The sequence below is a fragment of the Protomyctophum parallelum genome, assembly GCF_964188405.1.
Source record: "Protomyctophum parallelum genome assembly, chromosome: 14".
In the NCBI taxonomy this organism is placed as follows: domain Eukaryota; kingdom Metazoa; phylum Chordata; class Actinopteri; order Myctophiformes; family Myctophidae; genus Protomyctophum; species Protomyctophum parallelum.
In genome coordinates, this window is record NC_139709.1 from 37408740 (window position 1) to 37433955 (window position 25216).

General features: G+C 42.5%; 2 protein-coding genes across 3 annotated transcripts; both read left to right on the forward strand.

The window, feature by feature from the left end:
* The first annotated feature begins 4454 nt into the window (after window positions 1–4454).
* dnajc5b (DnaJ (Hsp40) homolog, subfamily C, member 5 beta) lies at window positions 4455–8277 on the forward strand. Of its 2 annotated transcripts, XM_083781478.1 has the most exons (5): window positions 4455–4539; window positions 5343–5466; window positions 6539–6752; window positions 7667–7841; window positions 8130–8277. In XM_083781478.1, exons 2-5 carry the CDS (start codon window positions 5360–5362, stop codon window positions 8225–8227), a joined length of 594 nt encoding a protein of 197 aa, XP_083637604.1. In that variant the 5' UTR covers window positions 4455–4539; window positions 5343–5359; the 3' UTR covers window positions 8228–8277. The 2 variants fall into 2 exon arrangements, with proteins under 2 accessions (XP_083637604.1, XP_083637605.1); XM_083781479.1 differs by lacking the exon at window positions 4455–4539 and having other exon boundaries at window positions 5273–5466.
* A 3836-nt stretch (window positions 8278–12113) lies between these two features.
* Window positions 12114–24150, forward strand: LOC310870151 (E3 ubiquitin-protein ligase TRIM63-like). The gene is made up of 10 exons (XM_083781228.1): window positions 12114–12766; window positions 14569–14741; window positions 17624–17804; window positions 18723–18818; window positions 19326–19456; window positions 19927–20029; window positions 20161–20183; window positions 21547–21671; window positions 22133–22671; window positions 23453–24150. The coding sequence occupies exons 1-10, from the start codon at window positions 12644–12646 to the stop codon at window positions 23531–23533; spliced, it is 1575 nt and encodes a 524-aa protein (XP_083637354.1). The 5' UTR covers window positions 12114–12643; the 3' UTR covers window positions 23534–24150.
* Window positions 24151–25216: the final 1066 nt, after the last annotated feature.

A 25216-nucleotide genomic window follows, 5' to 3' on the forward strand; every position in this document is an offset into this window, starting at 1 on the left:
TCTACAACGTTGGATAGGATAGCCTTACTGGGGGCTTGTGTGCCGCGGGTTCGACTCCCGATCCCGATGGCCTTTACTGCATGTCACCCCCATCTCTCTCCCCATTTCCTGTCAGCCTACTGTCTGTCCCTCCATAAAAAATATAAAATAAAGGCGAAAGCCACAAAAAAAACATTTTAAACTAGAAAAAGTGCCCTTCTGGGCACAGGTCTCCACCAGGTTATCCACAGATCCGTGCAGTTAGAGGTAAAAACACTTTTCGGCCAGTTATAGCGCCACCTTGAGGCTGAGTTGAAATTGTTCATGTGGCATTTCGTCCTCGGCCTAGTGGGAATGTGGGTGCACAATTTCACGGAAATCACGCGATGTGTTCATGATTTGCAGCATTTTGTTTGAAACTGAGCACTCCTGTGAACTTTGGAAGCCAATCTTAACCAATCAGGATGGAGTCTGATAAATGTGAAAGACCCGTTTCGTTGAATGGCTCTAGAGAGACTGTGTACCAATTTGCGTGATGTTTGGACAAAATCTGTAGGTGTACTGTGCAAAAACTTGTTTTGCACAAAGCGGCCTCCTGGTGGCGCTATAACAGGCCGTTCTGGAAAGTTTGGGGCAGAGGTTCATCGTTGGCATCCAGGGAGTGTGTGTGCAAAATATGGCATCGACCGGGTTAACGGTGGCCGAGATTAGCTGTTCACGGACACACGGACACACGGACGGACACACGGACGGACGGAGTGCAAAACATACTCTCCCCACATGCCTTCGGCCTGGTGGAGACAATAATAATATATTTTTAGTTGTAGTAATAGTAGTCAAATAGTAGTCATCGTAATTTTTTGACCGTGGTCAAGATCATGGATTTCACAATGCCACGCCAGACTTTCCGGTCCTTCATTGTCATCCCCAGTTCCTGCTTACTGATGCATGTGTCCCACTGTCCCTATACTCCCTAGCGATGACATCTGGTCTACTTTGAGGCAGGATTCCAGAGAAGAAGGGAAGATATGGCCCAGGCCGTAGCGTAACGGTCTGGGCACCGGACTGGTGATCCAGTCGCGGTGTGCCGCGGGTTCGACTCCCGGACCCGACACGGCCTTTACCGCATGTCATCCCCCCATCTCTCTCCCGTTTCCTGTCAGCCTACTGTCTGTCCCTTAAAAAATCAATAAAGGCGTAAGCCGCAAAAAAATATCTTAAAAAAAAAAAAGAAGGGAAGATATAACCTCATTGTCAGCTCTGTAGCAGTGGTCGGCAAACTGTGTTCTTCTGGATAGGACTAGTGAAGAAACATGGGGAAGGTTGCCGTATATTAGAGTAGTCGATGGGTGGCTCTTCCAAGACAGATTTTGCGCTCCTCTCATTAGAAGGCAGGTGTATAAGTGCCATCCAACCGTATAGTAGTAGCCTAGTAGGCCTAGCGTTGCATGACATTTGTGCCTCTGTAACATATAAGTGGAACCGCACACAATCCTATACTATTGTTTCACCCAGACTTAGCATATATACCTATATTCTATTCAAGTTTTTACTTTTATGCGAAATGTTGCGATGGACGGTGTATCTCAAAGGACCAAAGAAAAGCCTTCATGCTGCAGTGGCACGGGGGCACAAGGTGTACTTCTTTGGAGGCTTCTGTCTCGGCGAAACCTACAATAACTTGGACGAGATCGACGTGCTCGTTTTCAACACAGGGTCACTGCGCTGGGCATTGATGCCCCCAGTGACAGGTGAGAGAGGTGAATGTCCTCTTGAGGTTCCCTCCATGCGCGTGTGCCACACAGCTGTGCTGATAGACGATGTCATCTACATCTGGGGGGGAGTAGAGGATTTTGAAATAAAGGAATCTGGCAACGGGGTTGTCGACATCGACGGGAATAAGTGCAACGTGCTTTATGCGTTTCACGTCAACACCAACAGATGGTCCAGGCCTGTGGTTTCTGAGACTGTCCCGGAGGCGAGGTGTGGCCACTCAGCCTGTGTCCTGGGGAAGGCCATGTACATCTTTGGAGGATTCAACATGCTGACTGGATACACTAATGACATTTACAAGCTGGACACCACCACAATGTTCTGGTCTTTGATTAACACCAGTGGCCCTCCTACACCCGTTTCAGATTGTCACACTGCCACCATCATAGGGGCAAAGATGTTTGTATTTGGGGGCCGAGGCATGGACGAGGACGAGAGCAATTACAGCAAGGTCAGAGTATTTGACACAGAGACCAACTGTTGGCTGAGCACGCCTTCTGCACAGCTTTGTCCGGAAGGACGCTGGGGTCATTCAGCCTTTGTCTACTATGGAGAGCTGTATCTGTTTGGTGGAAACAACTTTCCTCAGAAAGGTTCAATTTCCTTCAATGACGTGTGGAAATTTAATACACAGACCTTCTCCTGGATGAAGGTTGAGCCCAAGGGGAAAAGCCCATCTTGGATGTCTTGGATGAGCTGTTGCGTGGTGGGACATTGTATTGTCCTCTTTGGAGGATACACACCAGGGGACCTGTACATCCTAGACTTAAGTCCTAGTCTGAAGACGTTATGCAAGCTTTCAGTGAGTCAGTACGGTCTGGAGCCGTCGGGACTCGCATGTTATTGAGGGAGCCCCTCCTATGCTATGCCCAGCTTTAAGGTGTTTAACATTGGCTTGTGATTGGCTGATCACCCCATAGAGATAATTTGATTGGCTGAGCAAAGTACATATTGAAGATAAAAGTGAGGGCAGAAAAGTGAAGACGCCAAAAGTGATTGCCCGTTATGACTTTTGTTGATTTGATTGGCTGAGCACGGAATGTGATGTATGATGATGTATGATGATAAGAGCGCTCCTCACTTCACACAAGTGTGATATTTGGATGATACCAACAGCAACAGAAGAAACACGTGACTGGAACTTGTGGAAGAAAACAAGTTCCATGCAAAGGCATTCGGCTGCCGCTGTGCGCATTTTCAGAACATATTTTCTTTTTTTTTAACAATCGATTGATTGTGTACCGGCTTGGGTCAATGGAACTAACTTATAAGCTACTATGTATGTTCCTGTTTATCGGTATTACAATGAAAAGAAATAATACATTTTAACATACATTTCTTTATTATATGTTTGTGATTGTCGATTATTTGGGAGCCCATCACTTGCAATATCCTCAGGATACTTGACCCCAGGTTGAGAATCTCTGGAATATGGGAACATTTTCGAGATTTCTACCATTGACCCTTATAATTATATAATGCCAGGGATATCCTATTGATATCTTATAGTTATTTTATTTTATTTATTCATATATCTTAACTTTTTAACCTGCACCTTTCTGCTGTTGCTGCTATATGACACCGGAATTTCCACACAGGGATCAATAAAGTTGCATTCTAATCTAATTTTATCTAATCTAATCTAATCTAATCTAATCTAATCTAATCTAATCTAATCTAATCTAATCTAATCTAATCTAATCTAATCTTCCCTTTAAGCCCCTCCTTACTCCACAGGTTGCCATAGCAACCTCCTCTCCTTAACAACAATACAGGTAGTGGAGCGTCTCATGGCTGAAACCCAATCAACCCTATTACCTGTACACTCATATTGGTCACCTATGCAATACTGTGACTCTAGGGAGTTCGCTGTTTTCCCATTTCAAACCCTGACTTCCTTCTTACTTCTTACCCTAACTTTTAAAGTTTAAACCAACCACACCAAACCCATGTATTCTAACACCACACGCACGCACGCACGCACACACGCAGGCACGCACGCACACACACACACACACACACACACACACACACACACACACACACACACACACACACACACACACACACACACACAAAGGAAACCATGCATGTCAAGGCACCAACCTGGTCCGTGTATTTTTAGGCCATTTATATTTAAATTTCATATTTGATAACTGTAATTTTACCTTTTATTTGACCATTTAGAAATGGTAAAATAAAACGTAGAAATAGGTAGGCCTATTATAAAACCTGATTCTACCAGTTCCCTGTGCATGGTCCCCTCTGCCTAGGAGCCAAATGTTCCTTCCAGGCGGGAGGGGAAACTTGTGCCTTGACCCACTGACCCATGACACGGACTACTACGGAGTATTTAGAAAACGTAACGTTTTCTGAATTGCAGTTGTCAAATATGAAATACATTTTCAAATGGTCGAAAACGACACGGACCCAACCTGCTAATCGGGAGAAGTTAGGGCTTCCGTGTCTTGCTCAAGGACACTAAGCAGGGGTCGGGATCAAACTGGCAACGTCCCGCTCTACCTCCTGTGTCCCAACTGGACATGTCACCAGTTTGGTTGTGACAGCGGCTGGGTGAGGCCTGAGGCTGCATGCGGTGCCGTGCTGCATGTGAAACCCGAGCCCGCCTGATGAATGTTTGATGATCCACCTCTAACCAACACGAGCTGCTCCAACACTAAAGTTACTAACCAAACCAACACTCCAAGTAGAAGCTGTAAAGTTTGGATTCAGGAACACAAAGCGAGACATCGGTGGAGTTCTGAACGAGGTCACCGAGGCCAACAGGTATACCTGCTGCTGTGTGCATGTGGTTGAATATTGTGTACTTATATATTGTAGTAAAACTGCGTAAACTCCGTCATGGAACGGACTGTTAGGACTTGACAAGTCAAGTATCAGATGAAGATAGCTTAGAAAATGGAGGTGGACAGGAGTGGATTACTGAACAGGTCTGCGGCTGCCAGGCCTCCTCTGCCCAGGAGCCCAAGAGCTCAGGAGACCCCTATTAATTGTCACAGTTATACAAACTATATTTCTTGTCAAGGGGCTTATTTATTCCTGCCAACAAGTTACAGAGCCCCAAAACTCTTACTGGAAGAATAGCCTAAAAACATTCACTTTGTAGTCGATGTCACAAGAAACAAACCATGCACTGTGATGATACCAAGTGAGTGTTTAGAATGTAAGACTGATTGTATATATTTGTCATAATATTTGTGATGTGTGGAAAATAGCTGATCTACAAGCTCAGTGTCATGCAACACAATTAAGCGACAGTGCAACATGTTATGAGACGGCAGCGTCCAGTCAGAGCAGTCCAGTCAGAGTACCAGGCAGTCAGAGACAGGAGGGCTTTTTCAAGTCTGTGCCAAGGAGCCTTTTGTCTCATATAATTGTCTGTCTGTCTGTCTGTCTGTCTGTCTGTCTGTCTGTCTGTCTGTCTGTCTGTCTGTCTGTCTGTCTGTCTGTCTGTCTGTCTGTCTGTCTGTCTGTCTGTCTGTCTGTCTGTCTGTCTGTCTGTCTGTCTGTCTGTCTGTCTGTCTGTCTGTCTGTCTGCCTGTGTGCGTGTGTGCGTGCGTGCGTGTCAGCAGGTAATGTGGGCAGGATGTCTGAGTCCAGACAGCGAACTCTGTCCACCTCAGGAGAGTCTCTGTACCAGGTGCTGGGCCTGGACAAGACCTGCACCCACGACGACATCAAGAAGGCCTACAGGTAGCGGCCATGTTGGCCTATTTGAATGTCATTGATCCATTAAAAGAGATCACACATTTTCTAGCAATTACACACCCCATGAATGAAGCCTTGAACTACCAGAGACGTCAATAAGGCTTAGGAATGCAACAAAAACAAACAAATCTCCATGAATTCAAGGCTTCATGGGTTGTGTAATTATTCGAAAATAACTCCTTCAACCAACTGAATCCTACCGTCCCTATACTGGGCTGAATATTCTGAGAAATGCGTATGGGTAATACGCTCACAACTCGTGAGCTTGTAGGTTGCTTATATTTTCAGAAAGGAAATACTATACCAGTGAACTAAGTATATTAGGTTCAAGTGGTTATGTGATCATGTGAGTACTGTGTTACTGTTCTATTAAAATAAGTGTTAAAAGCTCTACATTCTGCTGATAGAAATCTTTGTCATTGTTCATTAACAGCGTTCTCCCTGTCACTCCACAGTCCACAATCAGTAGAGAGAATAAACAAGTGAATTTGGAAATGAGCAAACACATTTATAACTTGAGGGTGCAAGGATTATTATACCAGTATAACCAAAATATTATTAAAGGCATGTGTAATATAACCGTATTATTAAAAAAGGACAAACCAAACCAAGCTAACCCGGATATTTTACTGATAACAAACAACAAATTGATGTGGTTGATGGTTTCAATAATTTCTTGTGGGTCCAAAACTAAGAAATAAAAAACACCAAACTAAATTTCTAGTTTTATCCTGAAAAGAAGGAAATTATAGATATTATAAATAAGTGTAAAGATAGCCGAAAAGTTAATTTGTATTATTGTGTTAGCTTTAACTAACCTTTTTCTGGCATCGTACTTTATTATGTATTATCTTAATGTGAAGCACATTGGGCTACATTTTATGTATGAAAGGCACTATACACACGTCAAAGAAATCGCATTTCCATACATGCAAATCGTTACTGACTGGTTACGGGACTACAGCGTTGACAGACAACAGACAAAGAAAGAACTGGACCACTATAACATGATTGAAGATACTTAATTCTTCCTCCACTGACCCTGACCTCCATATAGGAAACTGGCCTTGCGGTACCACCCCGATAAGAACCCAGACAACCCAGAGGCATCAGACAAGTTTAAGGAGCTGAACAGCGCAAATTCTGTCCTCTCTGATCTCACCAAGAGGAACATCTATGACTCCTACGGCTCTCTGGGACTGTACGTCGCTCAGCAGTTTGGAGAGGAGAATGTTAACACGTACTTCATGCTGTCCACATGGTGGGCCAAGGTAGGTGTGTGCATGTGTTTTACTATTCTTGTGAGGGCCAAATGCCCCCACAAGTATTATAGCAGAATTTGAGAAACCATATCATTGTGAAAACATGCTGTTTATTTTATGATTTATTTTTTTGGGTACTTTATTTACACAGAGTATAGTAGCTGAGTACAAGTGTTTTTTCAGTAACGCCCTGCACATAGAAACACACAGACACATTAAAACCTGGGAGCTGACCATACAACAGTCTTTATACTGTTGGCCACTAAGCAGCTCCACTGGAGCAGTTGGCCAGTGCCTTGCTCAAGGGCACCTCGGCAGTGTTGGGTGAGTGATGACCATTCACTTCCCCACCCAGACTTTCCTGCAGGTCCAGGGAATTGAACCAGCAAAGGTTCGCAAGGGCGCACCTCTAACGTTTATGCCAGTGCTGTGTTTTAGAGTGTGCACATGCGTGTGTGTGTGCGACGGTGCGCTTGCGTGTGTGTGTGGTGTGCATGCGTGTGCGCAAATATGCAGGGCAGGGCTAGCAGGGCTAGTGTATGTGTGTGTATGTTCTCAAAGTGGGGTCTGGGGAGTGGGGCCCTCCAGGGGTCTTGGTCGTTGGTAGGGAGACCAGGGGGTCCCATCTCCCCAGCAAAATGCTTTACACTTTGCCTATTCGGAAATCTAGCTAGACAATCTAGTGAATCTACAAGCTCAAAACACATCAATATCGGGGTTAAGTGGTCCACAGCTAAACATACATTACACAAAGTGAATTTGGGGTGTCCTGACGTATGTGTATGATTGATGTCTAAGTGTGCATTTACATGACCATATTGTAGTATAGTTTTGTATATATCTGTCAAAAGGATAAAACACAAAAAAAGCTCAAGAGCTTATTGGCACACGGATGACTAATTTCTGTCTGTCTGTCTGTCTAGGGTCTATTTGCATTGTGTGGCGTGTTGACAGGCTGTTACTGCCTCTGCTGTCTGTGCTGCTGTTGTAACTGCTGCTGTGGTCGGCTGAAGCCCATGCCCCCTGGCGAGGGGGCGGAGCCAGAATGCAATCTGTCACCAGAAGACCTGGAGGAGGAGCTTCGCAACGATGACACCGGTGGGTGGAAAGGATTATTATTATTAATATTAATATTACCCTTATTATTATTATTATTTTTACGTTTATGGTATGGTATGTTAACCATGTAAGAACATTGCTTCTGGTGACTGATATTGGCCTTCTAATGAATGTTGGCCGCATTGAAACAAACGTCCATGCTTCTGGTGACTGATATTATCCTTTTTCCTTTTTCATTTTTCAGTTCAAAAGATATTAAATTTTATTTAGAAAATTACAAAATCTATAGTTTTTTATGAATTTCAAAAATGTCCTTGTCCTGTGCAGATGTAGACACCCCAGTGGTCCAGCAGCCAACCAAATCCAGTGAGAAGACACAGCTGATCGGTGATGGGAAGAAACGATATGGAGACAGCTACACATGAGTTTAAACTAACATCCATATTATATCCATATTTGGTCATATGAGACTAGACATCATCTGGGAGTTTGGATAGCATACTATCGTGATATGGCATACGTGTTGGATTTTCCTGGTTTTAGTCACTTACGCCTTATTTTATACTTTCAAAATCTTTCAAAAACGTCCCAAAATAGCCAAAATAGCAGATCTACAAGAGCAGGCTGCAAGCTTGTAGATTGGCTATTTTTGAAGGTTTTGGAGAAAAAAGGAAAACGTGTATTCAATGTTGTCCATATGGCCTAGCCCTAGCCTAGAGTATTTATTAAAATATTAGTAGGCCAGGCCTACAATATTTCACATTTTAACACTGCAAGCATCAGGTCTAAAATACAAAAATACTTTGTGCACTATATGCGTAATTTACATGAATTTCATATTAACATTAAAGCTGCTTTCATGTTTTACCCAGGTTCGAACCCCAAGTCCCCTGTGCTGAGATGTGCCTGCTTGCTCAGGGTAGAAATTGAATTTGGACTTTCAAGCAGTACTACCTGTCAACCAGTAGGTGTCCTCCCAGACCACAGGATATACAGTATAAAAGTAGTAGTGTTTAACCAGCTGTTGGTGTGAAATTAATGAAGACTGAGCAATTACATGGCATAATGCCTATGTATTGTTTACAAACAAACTATAAAAAATCTGGACTAGGCCTAGGTTACTTCCACTGGTAACAGAATTTGATGTGCAGTGTAACACAACACAACAGGGACAGTGAGGACTCCCTGAAAGATGCAACTTTGAAGAGAATCTCTGTTTGCGAAACCTGCAATGACTTATCTGTTCCTCTAAACTGTCTGGACCTACAGATTCTGTTATTCTACTGGTTCTAGTCAGTATATTCTTCTGGGTTCTGGTTGGTTCTGTATCTGCAGTAGAAGCTGTGGGTCATGCTATGAGCTTGCTGGTCTCTCGAGTCAGTCCAGTGCAGATAGAAGCATGGATAGTCTGGAGAAACGCTCTGATCTGTTCCATATATCTGCATGGAGGTGTTCACCAAACCTGTGGTTTACAAAAAACTGCCAGAGAAGAGCATGTAGTGTGCTCACTTCTCCTGCCTGTCTCTAACATAATAGGTAGATAAAGTTTAAGTTTTAAACTAGCAGTTGTAGATCAAAACAAAATCTGAAGTTATGCCGTATTTAGAGAGTATAGGGACATCTCGGTTCGCTCCAGGGCCTCACACAGTGAGATGTGATGCATCAATAAAACTGATCCTGATTCCCACACAGCTGCTCTGTCCAGTCAGGACAGCTGACCAGAGCGATGGAGATGATGAGACAGCCTGTTGCATGGTCTCTGCAGCTTGAATGTAAACAACAGATCACGTTGCTCAATATTGATCGATTTCACAACTACAGATCTTAAACAACTACTACTAAATCTTTGTTTTCAAAATGTGCAACTTGCACTAAACGACGCATTTACATATAGCGCCTTTATCCAAAGCGCTTTACAATGTGCATTACATTCACCCATTCACACACCGACGGCAGAGGAAACCATGCAAGGCGACCAGCCTGCTCATCAGGAGCAGTTAGGGCCTCAGGGGTTCAGTGTCTTGCTCCTGAGCCACTGCCACCCCAGTATGTCCACAAAAGCCCTGATAGCAGACGGACAACACGTTGACAGACAGTGTCTGTCAGCCTGTCACTCATAATAACCTCAGACACGCACAGTTTATTTCATTTATCGTGGCGGATCAGCGTTAGCGCTGCTGGTATGAATTCAGAGTAACTTGCATCTTGCCCCTTTCTGGTTATTTATTGAAATAATCATGCAGACACAGATTTCTGATTCCCACAATGGGGGTAAGTCTTAATGGGGGTAATAAAGGCTTTAATGTCATGGGAATGAATGTAGTTTATCTTGTCGCTCCAATGCTTGAAAAATTATCTTTTTAGCAAAGGATTTTTAATACATGTTAAATCCATTAACACCGAAGTGGGAAAAGTGCCACCCCAAAATAAAAGATGCAAGACTGGCTCAGATGCAATTCAGTCTTGCATCTTTTATTTTAGAGTGCCACTTTTCCCACTTTGGACGGTGTATTTATAGTTGAGCACCCACTGCCTAAACCAAGGGCAGCATCCAGAGGAAGCGCACCTGCCTTTCTTTCTTACAGAATTTTAATACATGGTTTGTGCAAACATGGACACAGGGAAATACAGTATGATGACGTTTGTGTTGTTGCTGTTTTGAATGATGTTTAATGCCTTCTCTGTTAGATATACAGTATGTGTCACTGTAAATACAGTTTGGCTTGGTGTTTGGCTTTGGTTCTCATTTATTTAAGTTTAAAGCTTGTACAAATTTAAGATATTTTGTGTTGTTGTCGTTGGTGTTTTTTGTTTAAACAATTTGTCCCCAAACAAACTTTAACTTTAAATTTAAAACTTTAAAATACATATTTGACTGCCCATTGCTGCAACGTAACAAGCAAGCTATCTTTGACTAATTTGATTTACATCAGGAATTATTCTTTCTAGGGACAATCGCGTAGTTTTCTGCAGGTGTTGAGCACTTATTGTTGTACGATGGACTCTGCATTTGAACGTTGTGTGAGCCAACATTCTGTCTGGAGAGACTAGTGTGAAAGCAGGACGGCATTCTGTTTAGGACAGATAACCCTAAGAGGTTCTGGGCTTTAACCATTTAACGCTATCCGGGGGATATGACGTGAATGTACTTAACTGAAAAACTGCTGCATGGTGTTCTGCTTCCTTTGGAGCAGAACTGAGATCCAACAACATATGCCTGTTAAACTCATCCAGAACACGATCAGCTCTCTGTACAGCCAGAACACATGTAGAGATCATGAAGAACTCAGTTCTGCTGTGATGATGCATCAACATTACATCCTGTAAAAAATAATCAACACATTCCAATTGGTTAAATGATACATAGCCTACATGCAGACAGTACTGTACATACAGGAGTAGGCCTATATCTTATACGCTGAAAAAGCATGATTTGCCAGGGCAGGATTGTCTTTTATCACACAAATTGTGAGCAGCTATAATCAGTTGGATTGTGCTGTTAACCTCTTTTAACCTGTTGGGCATGTTATTATGTATAATTAATAAACATTTCCCCCAAACCTTCCAAAATAGCAGCTCTACAAGCTCACAATGTGTCAGGTGTGATGCATCGTAAGCTTGTAGATCTGCTGTTGCAACACACTGTGGACGTGGTTGTAAATCTGTATACTGTAAGTGTGAATAGAAGTGAATGTTTTGTCAGCTGTGCAGAAGCTTTCTGTTTGAAACTGTATGACTGAATTATAAGGGAAATAAAAACACTTTTGTTTAACACCAAGTTTTTAGTCGTCTTTTAGGCAGTAGGCCTATATCTTTTGTCAACAATATAAGGTCAGAACCCGATGGGGCTGTATGTTGTTTATTTGTACAAAAACTGAATATTTCCAATTTGCAATACAAGCCTTTGTAATCATTTTATTTTTATTTTATTGAGTTCATCCACCACTGATGGAACAGCCTTTTTTTCAAACACACACGCACACACACACACACACACACACACACACACACACACACACACACACACACACACACACACACACACACACACACACACACACACACGCGCACACACACACACACACACACACACACACACACACGCACGCACCCGCACGCATCAGTCAACTTCTCAACACATACATTGCCCCCCCCCTCTAACCAGCTGGCCCCGGGCCCCGCTGTGGTGACATTTATTTTCATATAAGGACATGTCAGCATGGCAACCATTTGACGTGCGACCTTCTAAAAACAGCAGCTGACACACTGGCACACCGCGAACACAGTCCGGTCACACACACACACCGGCGACCTATCGAATCTAGTGAGTCCACAGAGTAAACAGTTTTTACACTCAACTCAATTTCACAGTTTGGCGAATTGTAAAGCAAGCAGTCACGTAACAAGTATGTTTAATCGAACAATATCCGCCTGTAAAACAAATATCTCAACAACGAACATTTGATTTAAAATCTTGTTTGCAGACTACTTTCACCGGTCACATAAGTCGATAGTGCACTTATTGCGGCGTAACACAGCCGGGACAGGGAGAACTCCCTGAAAGACGCAACTTTGAAGACGAGATATATTTGCTTACCTCGCGAAACGTGCAGTTAGTGACTGAGCGTTTATCTGTTCTGTTCCTATAGCGGCTAGCCTGTCTGGATCTACAGATTCTAAGTAACTGGTTCTGTTCGGTGTTCTTCTGGCCGGGTTCTGGTTGTTAATTTCTGTGTGAGAGGTAGGCTACTTCAGTTCTGACTGTATCTGCACTGCAGTAGAACCTGTGGGTCATGCTATGAGCTTTGCTGATCTCGGGTCAGTCCAGTGCAGATAGAAGCATGCAGGATAGTCTGGAGAAGCAGCTGATCTGTCCCATATGTCTGGAGGTGTTCACCAAACCTGTGGTCATCCTGCCCTGCCAACACAACCTCTGCAGGAAATGTGCCAACGATGTCTTCCAGGTATGAACATGAAGAATGATTACATATATCCATGTCATGTGAATGATGGTGAACTGTAAGCTATGTCTTGGTGATTGACAGGCCTGATAATGTAGGCCACTAAGGCCACTAGGCCTACATGTAATGTGGTTAGTAAAGAGCATTTTAACCTCTTATTAAACAGCTAAAGGTATATTTTCTGGTTAAAACAAAACTTATTTTTTGGCCTTGCTGCCTTATTGTGCCTAGTAATAATTGTTGTTATAGAGTGTTTGTTCAGTAGGCCTAACAGTATCCTGCAGTGATTACAGGATCTAGGATAAACAACAGTGACAAGGAAGTGATTAAACAAAACAAAAAATGATATGGAACTGGAACAAAAGATGACACATTATCTTTGTGGGGTTCTTTCTCCTGATTGGATACAATTGTCTAGCTTTATAACAAACACATTTTTGTTAACCAAACAACATATCACTAACACCTGGTCTGTCATATCCCTGTCATTCATGTTTATGGTGGGGGTGGTGGGGATATGTTTTATCCCTGCTTAAAATGCATTAAATACATGCATTTACTTTTGGAAATGCTATTTCTTTGGGGTAATAATTATATCACTATATAAGTATTTAATAAAATAATATATTTTTACCACATTAAACCTGGCATACCTCATGGGCACATTTCTATTTGAATAAATAGATTTAAAAAAGAACCGATCTACAAGCTTACAACGATCACTTCAAGATGTTTTACTGTCTAAAATAAGACCTACACACAATGTAAGTTCAAATGTTTATTCAGTAAAATATCATCTATTTGTATCATTTGGTTAGAAAGACTTTTCATGTAGGCTAAGCGTTGTGAGCTTGTAGATAAAAAATAAATCTTGAAAAACATTTTGGAATAATTTTTACAAACACAAATTATGTATGGTGGTCACTGGTCACTGGCACGAAATAAATTCAGATGGGGGTCCGTTTCCTAACCGAACACATCATATAGTATCAATCTGGGGTCCTTCAGGTTTGAGAACGACTGTTGATGTTGCACAGTATCTTGCAGATGTCACACACTTGCATTTGGTTCCTTGTACCACCAGTATGTGTAGTGAGTGACAATTAAACCTTCTATTTGTTTGTAGAACCTTTATTAGATGGATAAACCCCTTGAGATGCACCATCTACATTTTATAGGTGGTCCCTTAAGTCTAACGCATTAAGACCTGATGCCGATTCTAGAAATGTCTTCTAAATCCTAGACCTAACACAGTAGTGTAGTGGTAGGCCTACTCAAACATTTTCATGGCAAGGACCCCCAAAATTATATGTATTTGGCCGTGGACCCCCATCTAAAAATATGTTATTCCAGGGACCCCCAGAAGCAAAGATTGGAGTTAAAATGTTGTTTTTTGGCCTGGGCCGTGGCTCAGTGGTCCTGGCACCTTGGCTGGTAATCCAGTCTGGATTCTATAAAAAGAAAATGTTTTTATTTTTTAGATATATTCAAATAGCAGATCTACAAGGATAAAAAGAGAGATACAAAGAGAAGGATCCGGGCACACAAAGTAAAAAAATGAGGAACGCCTTTATTAAATTAAAAAGGCAACTGTTTCGACCTACAAGGTCTTCATCATTGATCGCGTTTTTGATCCGTGTGAGCACCTTTTTATCATTATCACATTTTGCTATCTCCATTGAGCACCTGGTTAGTTCCTATCTTTTCACTTTTTCAGCAGATCTAAAAGCTTGTATAGTGAAGCTCATGAAGTGCCATGTACAGTCACATGTATTTATTTGTATGTATGTTTGTTTGCTCTCCAGGCGGCCAACCCATACATGACAACCAGAACCGGTGGCACCGTCACGTCGGGCGGTCGCTTCCGCTGCCCGTCATGTCGCCATGAGGTGGTTCTGGACCGACATGGAGTCTACGGCCTGCAGCGTAACCTGCTGGTGGAAAATATCATAGACATGATGAAACAGGGTTCTACCAGGTGAATGGAACATTTTAGATATGTGGGTTTAACCGCAACGCTCAGCACTAATAAATACTCAATAACTACCAATTTGTTTCTCATAACACTCAGCCCACCAAGGCAGAACACCGCCCCGCATAGTTTTACTGAGGTTAAGGTTAGGTTTAGGCATAGTTTTACTGAGGTTAATGCTAGGAATAAAGGTGGTTGCACACTGGGTGCGTTTTTCGGAAAACCGATGGAGAAACGCGCTCTGTGTGCAGGGACTTACTGGTTATAGGTTTAGGCATAGTTCTACTGAGGTTAAGTTTAGTAATAAGGTTAAATCTAGTCATAGTTTTACTGAGGTTAAAGGCCCAAGGGTAAGACCACGTTTTTGAGGTTTGAGTTGTTACCTTTCCATGATGCAACTCCAAATGTGGACAAGAAATCAAAAATAATTGCTCCATTGATAATTCAAAATATGCCACTCCTTCACTTACAATGCTGAAACAGCTCTCAAAGTCACTCTTTTAGTACATAATCAAACACAAACAAAGTTGATTCAGACAATATAGAACATCACCAAACCCGGGTTACTGTTTATTTTTTTAATTTGTTTTATAATAAAATCACACCCATGTGAAGAGAGGAGAATTTGCGTCCTCACCTTCCTCTTCAATGTTTGTGTTTACACAATGTTTGTGTGCGCACAAACCCTCAAAGCTGGACATAGGAGGGGCTAGCGCCCCGAAATTTTAACTTCCTGTTGATTTTACTATTTGAACATCCGGATCCATGGATCCAGTCTGGGTTTGTTCCTAATAAAAATGGCAAAAGCAACTGAATCAACTATGTTTGTCTTTGTTTACGTACTAAAAGAGTGACTTTGAGAGCTGTTTCAGTGTACAGTGTAAGTCAATGAGGAGCATATTTTGAATGATCAATTACTAATCACTGGTGCAATTATTTTTGACTACACAAGCCAAACCTCTACCAAAGTGGTCTTGCCCTTTAATGCTAGAAATAAGGTTAGGTTCAGGCATAGTTTTACTGAGGTTAATGTTAGGAATAGATCAGATCAGGTCAGATTTGGGCATTTATTTATACTGAAATACCTGGTGCCGTCCATTCCGAGGTCGCCGGAATTTGACTGGGGCAGAGCAGGTAGTTCTGACAATCGTTCTTGTATTCCATGTAATAACCATGAGCTTGATCATGAGTTTAGTAGTTTACCCATAGTTTATGCAGGGAAGGATTACCGATTACGATTTGTGGGGGCTAAATAATCCCACCCCCCTTCCCCCCAAAATAGTACACAACATTTCATAAAGGCAGTTTAGTTTCTCTGATGTACAGCAGTTCTATGTAACGAGCTCAACTCAGTACATACAGTAGGCTATAGTGCAGGAGAGCACATCACTCTCTCCACTGTTACCCCACCTAACTGACAGTTATAGAATTGGTCCCCAGGGACCCACATACTGAATTTGAGCATTAACCTATATAGTTGAGTAAATTATCTCATGGTCACAGGCCCCTGTGGGCACTTGGACCCGGTCCATAATCCATCCATGAATTTACTAGTTTAACCATGCATTAAAGGGCCACTTCACCCCTTTTGCAACCAGATCTTATTTTAATGATGTTTGGGAGACAAGAAACACTTTCCTGGGGGTTTTATGTAGGTAATTTGTGTTTTTACTTTTTAGATATCTCAGTATTTCAAAGTGTCCATGGGCTCCATGATGTCATGGACACTGGGCTCACTTCCTTCCTGGATTACAATTCCCATAATGCTTTGGTCCACTGCTCCTCCTTGTAGATAGGGGGAGGGCTGTCTGATTGAGACAACATGTAGTCCAGTGTCCATGACATCATGGAGCCCATGGACACTTTGAAATACTGAAATATCTAAAAACACAAATTACCCACATAAAAACCCCCAGGAAAGTGTTTCTTGTCTCCCAAACATCATTAAAATAAGATCTGGTTGCAAAAGGGGTGAAGTGGCCCTTTAACCATAGTTTTAATCATTGGTTTAACCCTAGTTTACTATGAGCTGAACCATGGGTTAATAACCATGCATTTACTGTGGGTTTGACTGCTGTATGAATGAATTGCTAGCAGACATTGCAACACATTAACCAGCCGTTTGTCCCATACACTGACCTGCTTGTCTTGGGACTATTTATAAATGTAGAGCACTGTACTGTAGGCTCAAGACTATTTTTATTGTAGAGATGTGATCCGATTCTAAATTCTCCACACACTGAAACAGTGTACTGGGAGTCTTCTAGACTTCTACTGTTGTATTGCCCAGTACAACCACTGTCTTATACTGTTGTACTGGGAACTGAACAGTACAAGCACCGACTGTTGTACTGGGAACTGAACAGTACAAGCACCGTCTTATACTGTTGTACTGGGAGCTGACCAGTACAACCACTGTCTTCTACTCTTGTACAGGGAGCTGCCCAGTACACAGTGGCGTGCACAGATAGACACTAGCGCACCCCCTGCATACTGTGCAGTATGTGGACCATGGTGGCATTGATCAATTCTTGATAAAAAGCTTCTAATATATTATTTAGGCCCCAAAATCTATAAATCTCACACTATTAAGGCAACCAGCCGGTTCCACTCGCTGCACAAGGTGCCCTTTTTTCACTTGGAGCACCTGCCCCTCTAAATGTCTGTGCACGCCACTGCCAGTACAACAACCGTCTTACAGTATACTGTTGTACTGGGAGTTGAACAGTACAAACACCGTTTTATACTGTTGTCCTGGGTGCTGACCAGTACAACGACAGTCTGTTACTGTTGGTCACTGGGAGCTGACCAGTACAACCATAGTCTTACACTGTTCTCTAGAATGGGTCTACACCAGCTGACCCTTGTTACTGTGTTCTCGTTGTTAGCCCCAAACCTGCACCGGCAGAGCCCAAGGTGGAACAGCCCATGTGTGAGCAGCATGCAGAGGAGAAGATCAACATCTACTGTGTGAGCTGCAGTGTTCCTACGTGTTCCATGTGCAAGGTGTTTGGAGCGCATAAAGACTGTGAGGTCGCACCGCTCATCAACGTCTTCCAGAAGCAGAAGGTAAGACGTCAGCGCTCACTTTATTAATTTGTCTCAATGGAGTATAATTTAAATGAATGACACTTTGTAAGACCCAACCTGTCTCCTTGTCATGATGTAACTACAAATGATAATCCCGCTATGTGTTGATGTCCTAAAAGAGGGACTTTGAGAGCTGTTTCAATGTACAATCTACAATGTAAGTCAATAAGGTGAATATTTTGGAATGGAACAACTACTACACTCATTCATATTTTGGTGTTTACATCATGACAAAAATACAATGTGTTATTTTGATTCAAGCTGTTTTGTCCTCAAATAAGCATCACCGGGTGTTTATATTTCAGCGTCTGTTTCAGAAACATACAAGTATGAATATACATGTCATGCCATAGGCGCCGGAGGAGGATCATTTGGGTCTGAATGTTCCTGCACTATTGGGGATGCCTGGTCTATTTATTTATTTAGTTTTCCTGCACGGCGCTGGACGCTGGTGCATAACATGGTCTAGCACCATTTCCATTTAGCTGTGCAATAGTCGCCGTGTATTGGCTGCAGTTTCCACTTCAGCTACAAACATACAAAGCTACAAATACGCTTTGTAGCTTTGCATCTTTTGCATCTGCCAGTGTGAACACTGCATCAGACAAACATTGCTTGACGTTGACAAATTCATATTGTCCTGTTTATTGATATTGCTGGCATGATGACAGATGGCAGAGTCAAACTGATTGCACTCCAATGTGACCACACCACACACACCTGTGAAACAGTCTTCCCCACAAACAGTGAGAGCCATATGTCTGCTCTCCCTGTTTCCTCTGCAGCTCTCAATCAGACCATGACGTGATCTCAGAACCTTTGCCGTCGTCGTATGGCCTACATACCTTACAATGAGAATAAAACAATATTGTGTGTGTGTGTGTGTGTGTTTTCCAGGGTGAGCTGACTGACTGTATATCAATGTTGGTGGGAAATAATGAACGACTGCAGGCCATCATCACACAGCTGGAGGAGACCTGCAGGACCATAGATGTAGGTGACTGTACAATGTTCCACGTTTCCTTTATGCTCCACTGTTCTATTGCGACACCTTATGTACACATCTGCTGCTTATTAAACTTTGAATGCCATGGACGGAGATCTCCACTTCTATTGATTCAGTTTGAGATCGCTCTTCTACGCTACCATCTATCGCCGTCTCCGTTGCTATGAGATAAGGAAGTAGTCAGCTAAATTATTCCTCCTCGTTGATAGCCCGAAATCTTAAAACACTTTTATCTCGGATTCTATTTCCCAGATTGAGTTAATAGTCAAAACAAGCTTTATTCACGGCCCATAAGTAAAGCATTGCTGGTCGCGGTTACAAAAGTCATGCCACGGGTGGTCCGATACAATTGCATAAGCTTTAGCTAACTTCTGGTTAAGACCCTTGAATAAGGCACTGAAAATACCTCTGGAAAATACCGTAAACCTGTGATGGGACAATAAAACAGAATCTGCTTCTATGAATGTGGATTAAATAATCTCTCTCTCTCAAAGGAAAACGGTCGCAGGCAGAAGTCGAAGGTGTGTGAGACCTTTGACCACCTGTATTCCATCCTGGAGGAGAAGAAGATGGACATGACCCTGAAGATCAACGCAGACCAGGAGGAGAAGCTCGACTACATCCGGTAACTAAGTACTTTTACCCAACTACTGTGCTACGGTACCTTTTTACTTTAGGAAAATAAGAAACTTTTAACTGATTAACGTATGTAACGTCACTGTAAAAGCGTAATTTTGTTTAACCGGGTAGTGCTGGTTGGCAGGTATCGATACACATTTAGACAGACATATTTGTGCCAGCATGGGTGTTTAGATTTACTTCTTGAATCTTATTGATAACGGTTACTCAATAAGCTTGTTATCAGGTTTTTGGGGGTATCGGGTTTCAAGCTCCATCCCTAATAATGAGTACCGGTACCTTAATTTTGGTATTTACTTGCGCAAGCAGAGTGTGCAAGTAATGTTATCAGTCAGGTGCTACACACTGTCTTCACTTGCAGAATTAGATTTATTGAGCAACATTTCGGTCGTTCAGACCATCATCAGTGTGATGATGGTCTGAACTAATGTGAGTGCTTGTCCACCACCGCATCAGGAGTCTAAGGAGGAGATACACGGAGCATCTGGAAAGCATGGCCACGGTTCTGGAGACTGGGATTCAAACCATGGACCAGTCTGAGATGGCTGTCTTTCTACAGGTGACCAGGCGCTGTGCGCGCACACACGCACACACACACACGCACACATGCACACACGCACACACACACACACACACACACACACACAAGGAAATAATACTGTCTAAACGCTCTCTTCATGTCTCCTTCAGGACGCTAAACCTCTTCTACAAAAGTAAGAACTTCTAATCAAACTCATTGATGATGTTAATGATTGTTGTGTGTGTGGAGCACAGCATTAACCCTGTCACTGAAGACTTTTTACAACTGAACGAAGCCAAATCAGAAATCATAATCTTCGGTCCCCCTAATTCCACACAGCCATTTATCTCAGAGCTTGGTAGCCTATCCCCTAATGTAAAAGAGGTCGCCCGTAACCTGGGTGTGCTTTTCGATTCTGGCCTCACTTTCAATCCCCAAATAACACGAGTATAGTGCAAACTTGCTACTTCCAACTGAGGAACATAGCCAGAATAAAAAGTTTCCTGTCACCCGCAGACTTGGAAAAGGTAATCCATGCTTTTATGTTGTCTAGTTTAGATTATTGTAACTCGATTTACTCTGGCCTATGTAAGAAGGCTATATCCCGTCTCCAACTCGTTCAGAATTCAGCTGCCAGACTGCTAACTAATTAAAAAAGACGGGACCACATCACCCCCATTTTAGCCACCCATCGCTGGTTACCTGTTAGTTATAGAATTGATTTTAAGATTTTACTTTTTACTTTGAAAGCTGTAAATGGTCTGGCTCCCCAGTATGTCTCTGACATGCTGGCTCCCTTATAAGCCTACACGTACACACTCAGGTCCTCAGACAAAGCCCTCCTTGAGACCCCCACAGCCCAGCTCATCACAAAGGGTGGCAGGGCATTTGCAATTCGGGCTCCCAAACTCTGGAACGCAATACCATTAATTTAAGACTTCTGTGTCATGTTTTAAATCCCTTTTGAAAACCCACCTTTACGTTAAGGCTTTCTCTTAATTTCTCTTTGCATACCTTATTCTATTTTTGTGTATGCTTTCATTTTGTGCTTGCTGTTATCCACTGATATCTCGTTGTAGCTGTGATTATGTTGCTGTTGCTTTTTGTTGTTTTTTCAAAAATATCATTAGTAGTTCAAATGTATGGAAGAACATGCATGGTTTTGGAACCACTAGTCCAGATAATAGTTCAACATAAAATCATTATCAAAAACGATGTGGACAATAAAAATATTAAAATACAAGCAGTGTTACAGGCGCTTGGCTAGGCCTAAGGCCGATTCAAAAAATGCCTTCTAAAGCCTGACCTAAGTTTTCTGGAAAACTTCAAATATTTATATAGCATCATCAATTTTTTGTAATTTTTGAATACTGTACATACTGTACAGAACCCAAAAATGGGTTCCCGGCCTGAGGGGGTAAGACACCAAAAGGGGTTCCCGGCTTCCCGCCCAGAATGGGTTATCATTTAGGGCTTTGACAATACTAAAACTAATTCATACTGTTTTTAAAGGTTACTAAATGAAAACATTGATTAAAATGTGTTGCTTTGTTTAGGATCATTGAAGGAAACAACACATCTCACCTGGAGAAGGTGGAGCAAGGTTACGAGAGCTTTGATCACTTCACGACCAACTTTGAACGTCAGAGGAGAGCCCTGCTCATCCTCAGCTTCATCAGATGTGAGAACCTACAGCAATACATCACATTGTTTATTCACTGCTTCAGCTACAGTAGTGTGCATGAATGTAGACCTAATGGCAAGTGAGGGTTGTGTAAGTTAATCTTTTTCTCCTGGATTTAAAACATAGTTCATGAGCTTGTTATACAGCATATTTGGACTCCTCGATCCTAGAACTACACTAAATATTTGTTTGTTTGCTTGTTGAGGGGCACTAGTCCCTCCTCTACTCATTTTAAATTCCCATTTTAAACTCCCATTGACAATGAATGGAGAATTTAATGTCATAGTGTCTGAGCAAATGGGCTTAGTGTCTATTATTGTCCTACGCAAACATTAAATTTCCATTGACAATGAATGGCAAATTTTACATCATAGTGTCTGAGCAAATAGCCATTGTGTCTATTTTACGTCATGATGATGTACGATGATAAGAGCGACCCTCACTTTTTTTTCCCCCAGCTGATGAAGAGGAGGATGAGGAGAGTGAAGAGGACGTAGCGATAGAGGGCCCTACAGCGCTGCACCAGCCGCTAGGTAGCACAGCTGTCCCTGTGCCCAAGAGTCCACAACCCCCCCAGTCGCTAGCGGGCACAACTGTCCCCATGCCTAAAAGTCTGCAACCTCCCCAGCCACTCCTCGGAGCGGGTGTCCCCGCTCCGAGGAGTCCACAACCTCCCCTGCAGCCAACGGGAAGCTCTGCTCTCCCCACTCCCAAAAGTCCTCAACCCCCTCAGACAGTGGGGAGCGTTGCTTTCCCCCCTCTGCACCCCTCACCTCTGCCCGTGCAGGCCGTGCCCCCTCTGCACCCCTCGTCGTTGCCCCTGCAGGTGGTGGCACCCTCTCTGTCCCAGCACCACAGGCCCGTGGAGGGTCTGAGCGCAACTGCGCCAGTGGCGTTCCCTACGTCCCAGGCACCAGTGGCGTTCCCTACGTCCCAGGGACCAGTGGCGTTCCCTACGTCCCAAGCTCCATCCCAGGCCACAGCCAGCCAACCACAGGTAAAAACATCGCTGCTCTTTACTTGACCCAAAAAATGACTTATTTTCTATCAGTTACACACCCCTTGAAGCCTTGATTCACAGAGAGGTTTTTGTGTTTTGTCACAATCCTGAGCCAATAATTGGATGACTGGCTGAATCTCTTATTGACCGATGACCCGGTCAATGGCATATTGGTTTAGAAATGTGACAAAAACAAAAATAATCTCCATGAATTCAACGCTTCATGAGGTGTGTAATTGATAGAAAATAAGGTTTATTTTGGGTGAATTGGTCCTTTAAGAGTAGAGAGAGTTTGAGACAATTCATGTGTTATGTTTTATGAGTGACATGAAGAAGCATGTTATGTTACAGTTCATGTGGAAAAGCTGTACATGTGAAATAGGAGCGCTTGTTCCTCGGCACGAGACAGAGCGAGCATGAGGACGTTTCAACGTCACGTTGCCATAGTCCGAAAACGAGCACTCCAATAACGGCCACAATAAAAAATAAAATAAATTTTCTTCGGGTTAGGCTTCCAATTTCATGGTGTATACTGTAAAGTGTCCCGCAATCTTATTTGACATTTTGTAATCATCAACACTTTCGTTATGGGCCGTGAATAAAGCTTCAAATACGCAATCTGCAGGGAAAAGAACCCGAGATCAATGCATTAAAAGAAATCTGTTTACATGGAGGCGAACGGAGGCACTTCCGGTTCATTTACGGTTTACTAAAAAAAATTATAATAATAACTTTTAAGCCACTAAAGAAAACATTCTCATGTTTGCTTTGATTTCAGGCCTCCTCAGATCCCAGCGGCGGTGAGGACATAGATGGACCCCGCCATGTTTTCTCTTTCTCCTGGCTCAACCAGAAGTAGAGCGCTGCATCTCAGGACTGTATCACGCTGAGAACAACACATGATGACATTTCAGGGGTGTTATTTGGGGTCTCAGGGGATGACAATTGGCACATTAAATGTTAAATGTGTTCACATTTAACCTGCAAGTCGGTTCTTTTATGCATATTTTCCCCAACTCAGAATAGTTTTAGCTGATTTATCTGATTACAGATTGAGTGCATCTCAATCTATCCGTCCATCTACATGAGACACGTTATTCATGTTATAGATTTTCTTGTCAGCAACCATACATTCATAAACACCCTTTTTTTTCTTAAATTATGCTTCTGACACATTTCAGAATGTAGTGTCAACAGTGAGTGAGTAATCCCAATTAGATCAATCTTTCTCTGTCTTTGAATCTGTAAACATTCAGAAGAGTTGATTCTGTATTTGTTTTTGTTTGTTTTTAACAGCTGTGTGGTTGTGGAATCATCTACTTTATGCACTGGGTGATCAAAAACCAAACATGGAACATTCAGGAGAATAATCCACAAATGTGATGATTTTGTTACGAATATAAATTATCTTGTATGTTTTTGCTCTTATTGTGTTTTATTACCAAACCTTCGAAATAAAACGGTTTCAGAGGAAAATATACATTTTCAATTACACTACATAGAAAATACGATAATGTGGTTCTATTACGTAGACAGGTTCTGTTCATTGTACCTAAATGTTCTTATAATAGATTTAATAATTTAAACCAGAAGACCAAAGTGATCCACGTTGGAAAACAAACAGTGTTATAGCTTACATTATGTGTAAGATTTTAACATATTTAAAGACCACATAGCGTCGCTATTCTGAGAGTGAAAATAGCCAATCTACAAGCTCACAACACAACGTGCTGTGAGTGTTATCTTCAGCGAAGATATTTGTTCTAGAACTAGAGGGGAAAAAAATTACTGGGGGACTCTGGTCAATGAAGAATATATATAGGCCATGTTATGCAGTTGTCAAAGGTCATCTCCAGTGGTTAATGTTCAAGGTTGATGGTGGTCTTTATTCTTACATCTTGTGCACAGGTATATACAATCCTTTTAGTAGCAGCATTAAACAATAAATCAATTAGAAATAACAATTTTCGGGACCGAAAATTAAGGCCTGGCCCTACCTGGGTCCTCATCAAACCCTGTACACTCAACACACTGCCCCCGCTGCCACACTAGAGTTCTCATCAGGCCCGGAAATTAAGAGCTGACCTGTTCTCACATTCCATATGTTGATCCATATATGGCCAGTACAGAATTAATTCCATATGTTGATCTGACCCCCCATGCCAAAGCTCCAGCACTCACCCAGCAGTCTGCTGTCACCTAGGCTGATGTGTGCACGCGACATCGCCCTACCCTTAGATCTCCATCTCCATATATGGAGCTGACCTGTTCTGGCATTCCATATGTTGTGACTGTTTCGAAACAGTCCACCAAACAGAAGGCTTTGGACTGTCCATTGAACTTTCACCTGAATGTCTTCACTTTTGTGGACAGCAGGGGTCGCATGGCTTCACACTAGTTCCCATAGCCGGGAGGGACATCCGCACTGGTTAGATGGTTGCCATCTTTTACAGTCTATGGTTGGCTGGTTGCCATCCTATTTTTTTACAGTCTATGGTTGCCATGCAACAGGCTAGCACTGTTTGTAGCACGTGATTACCGT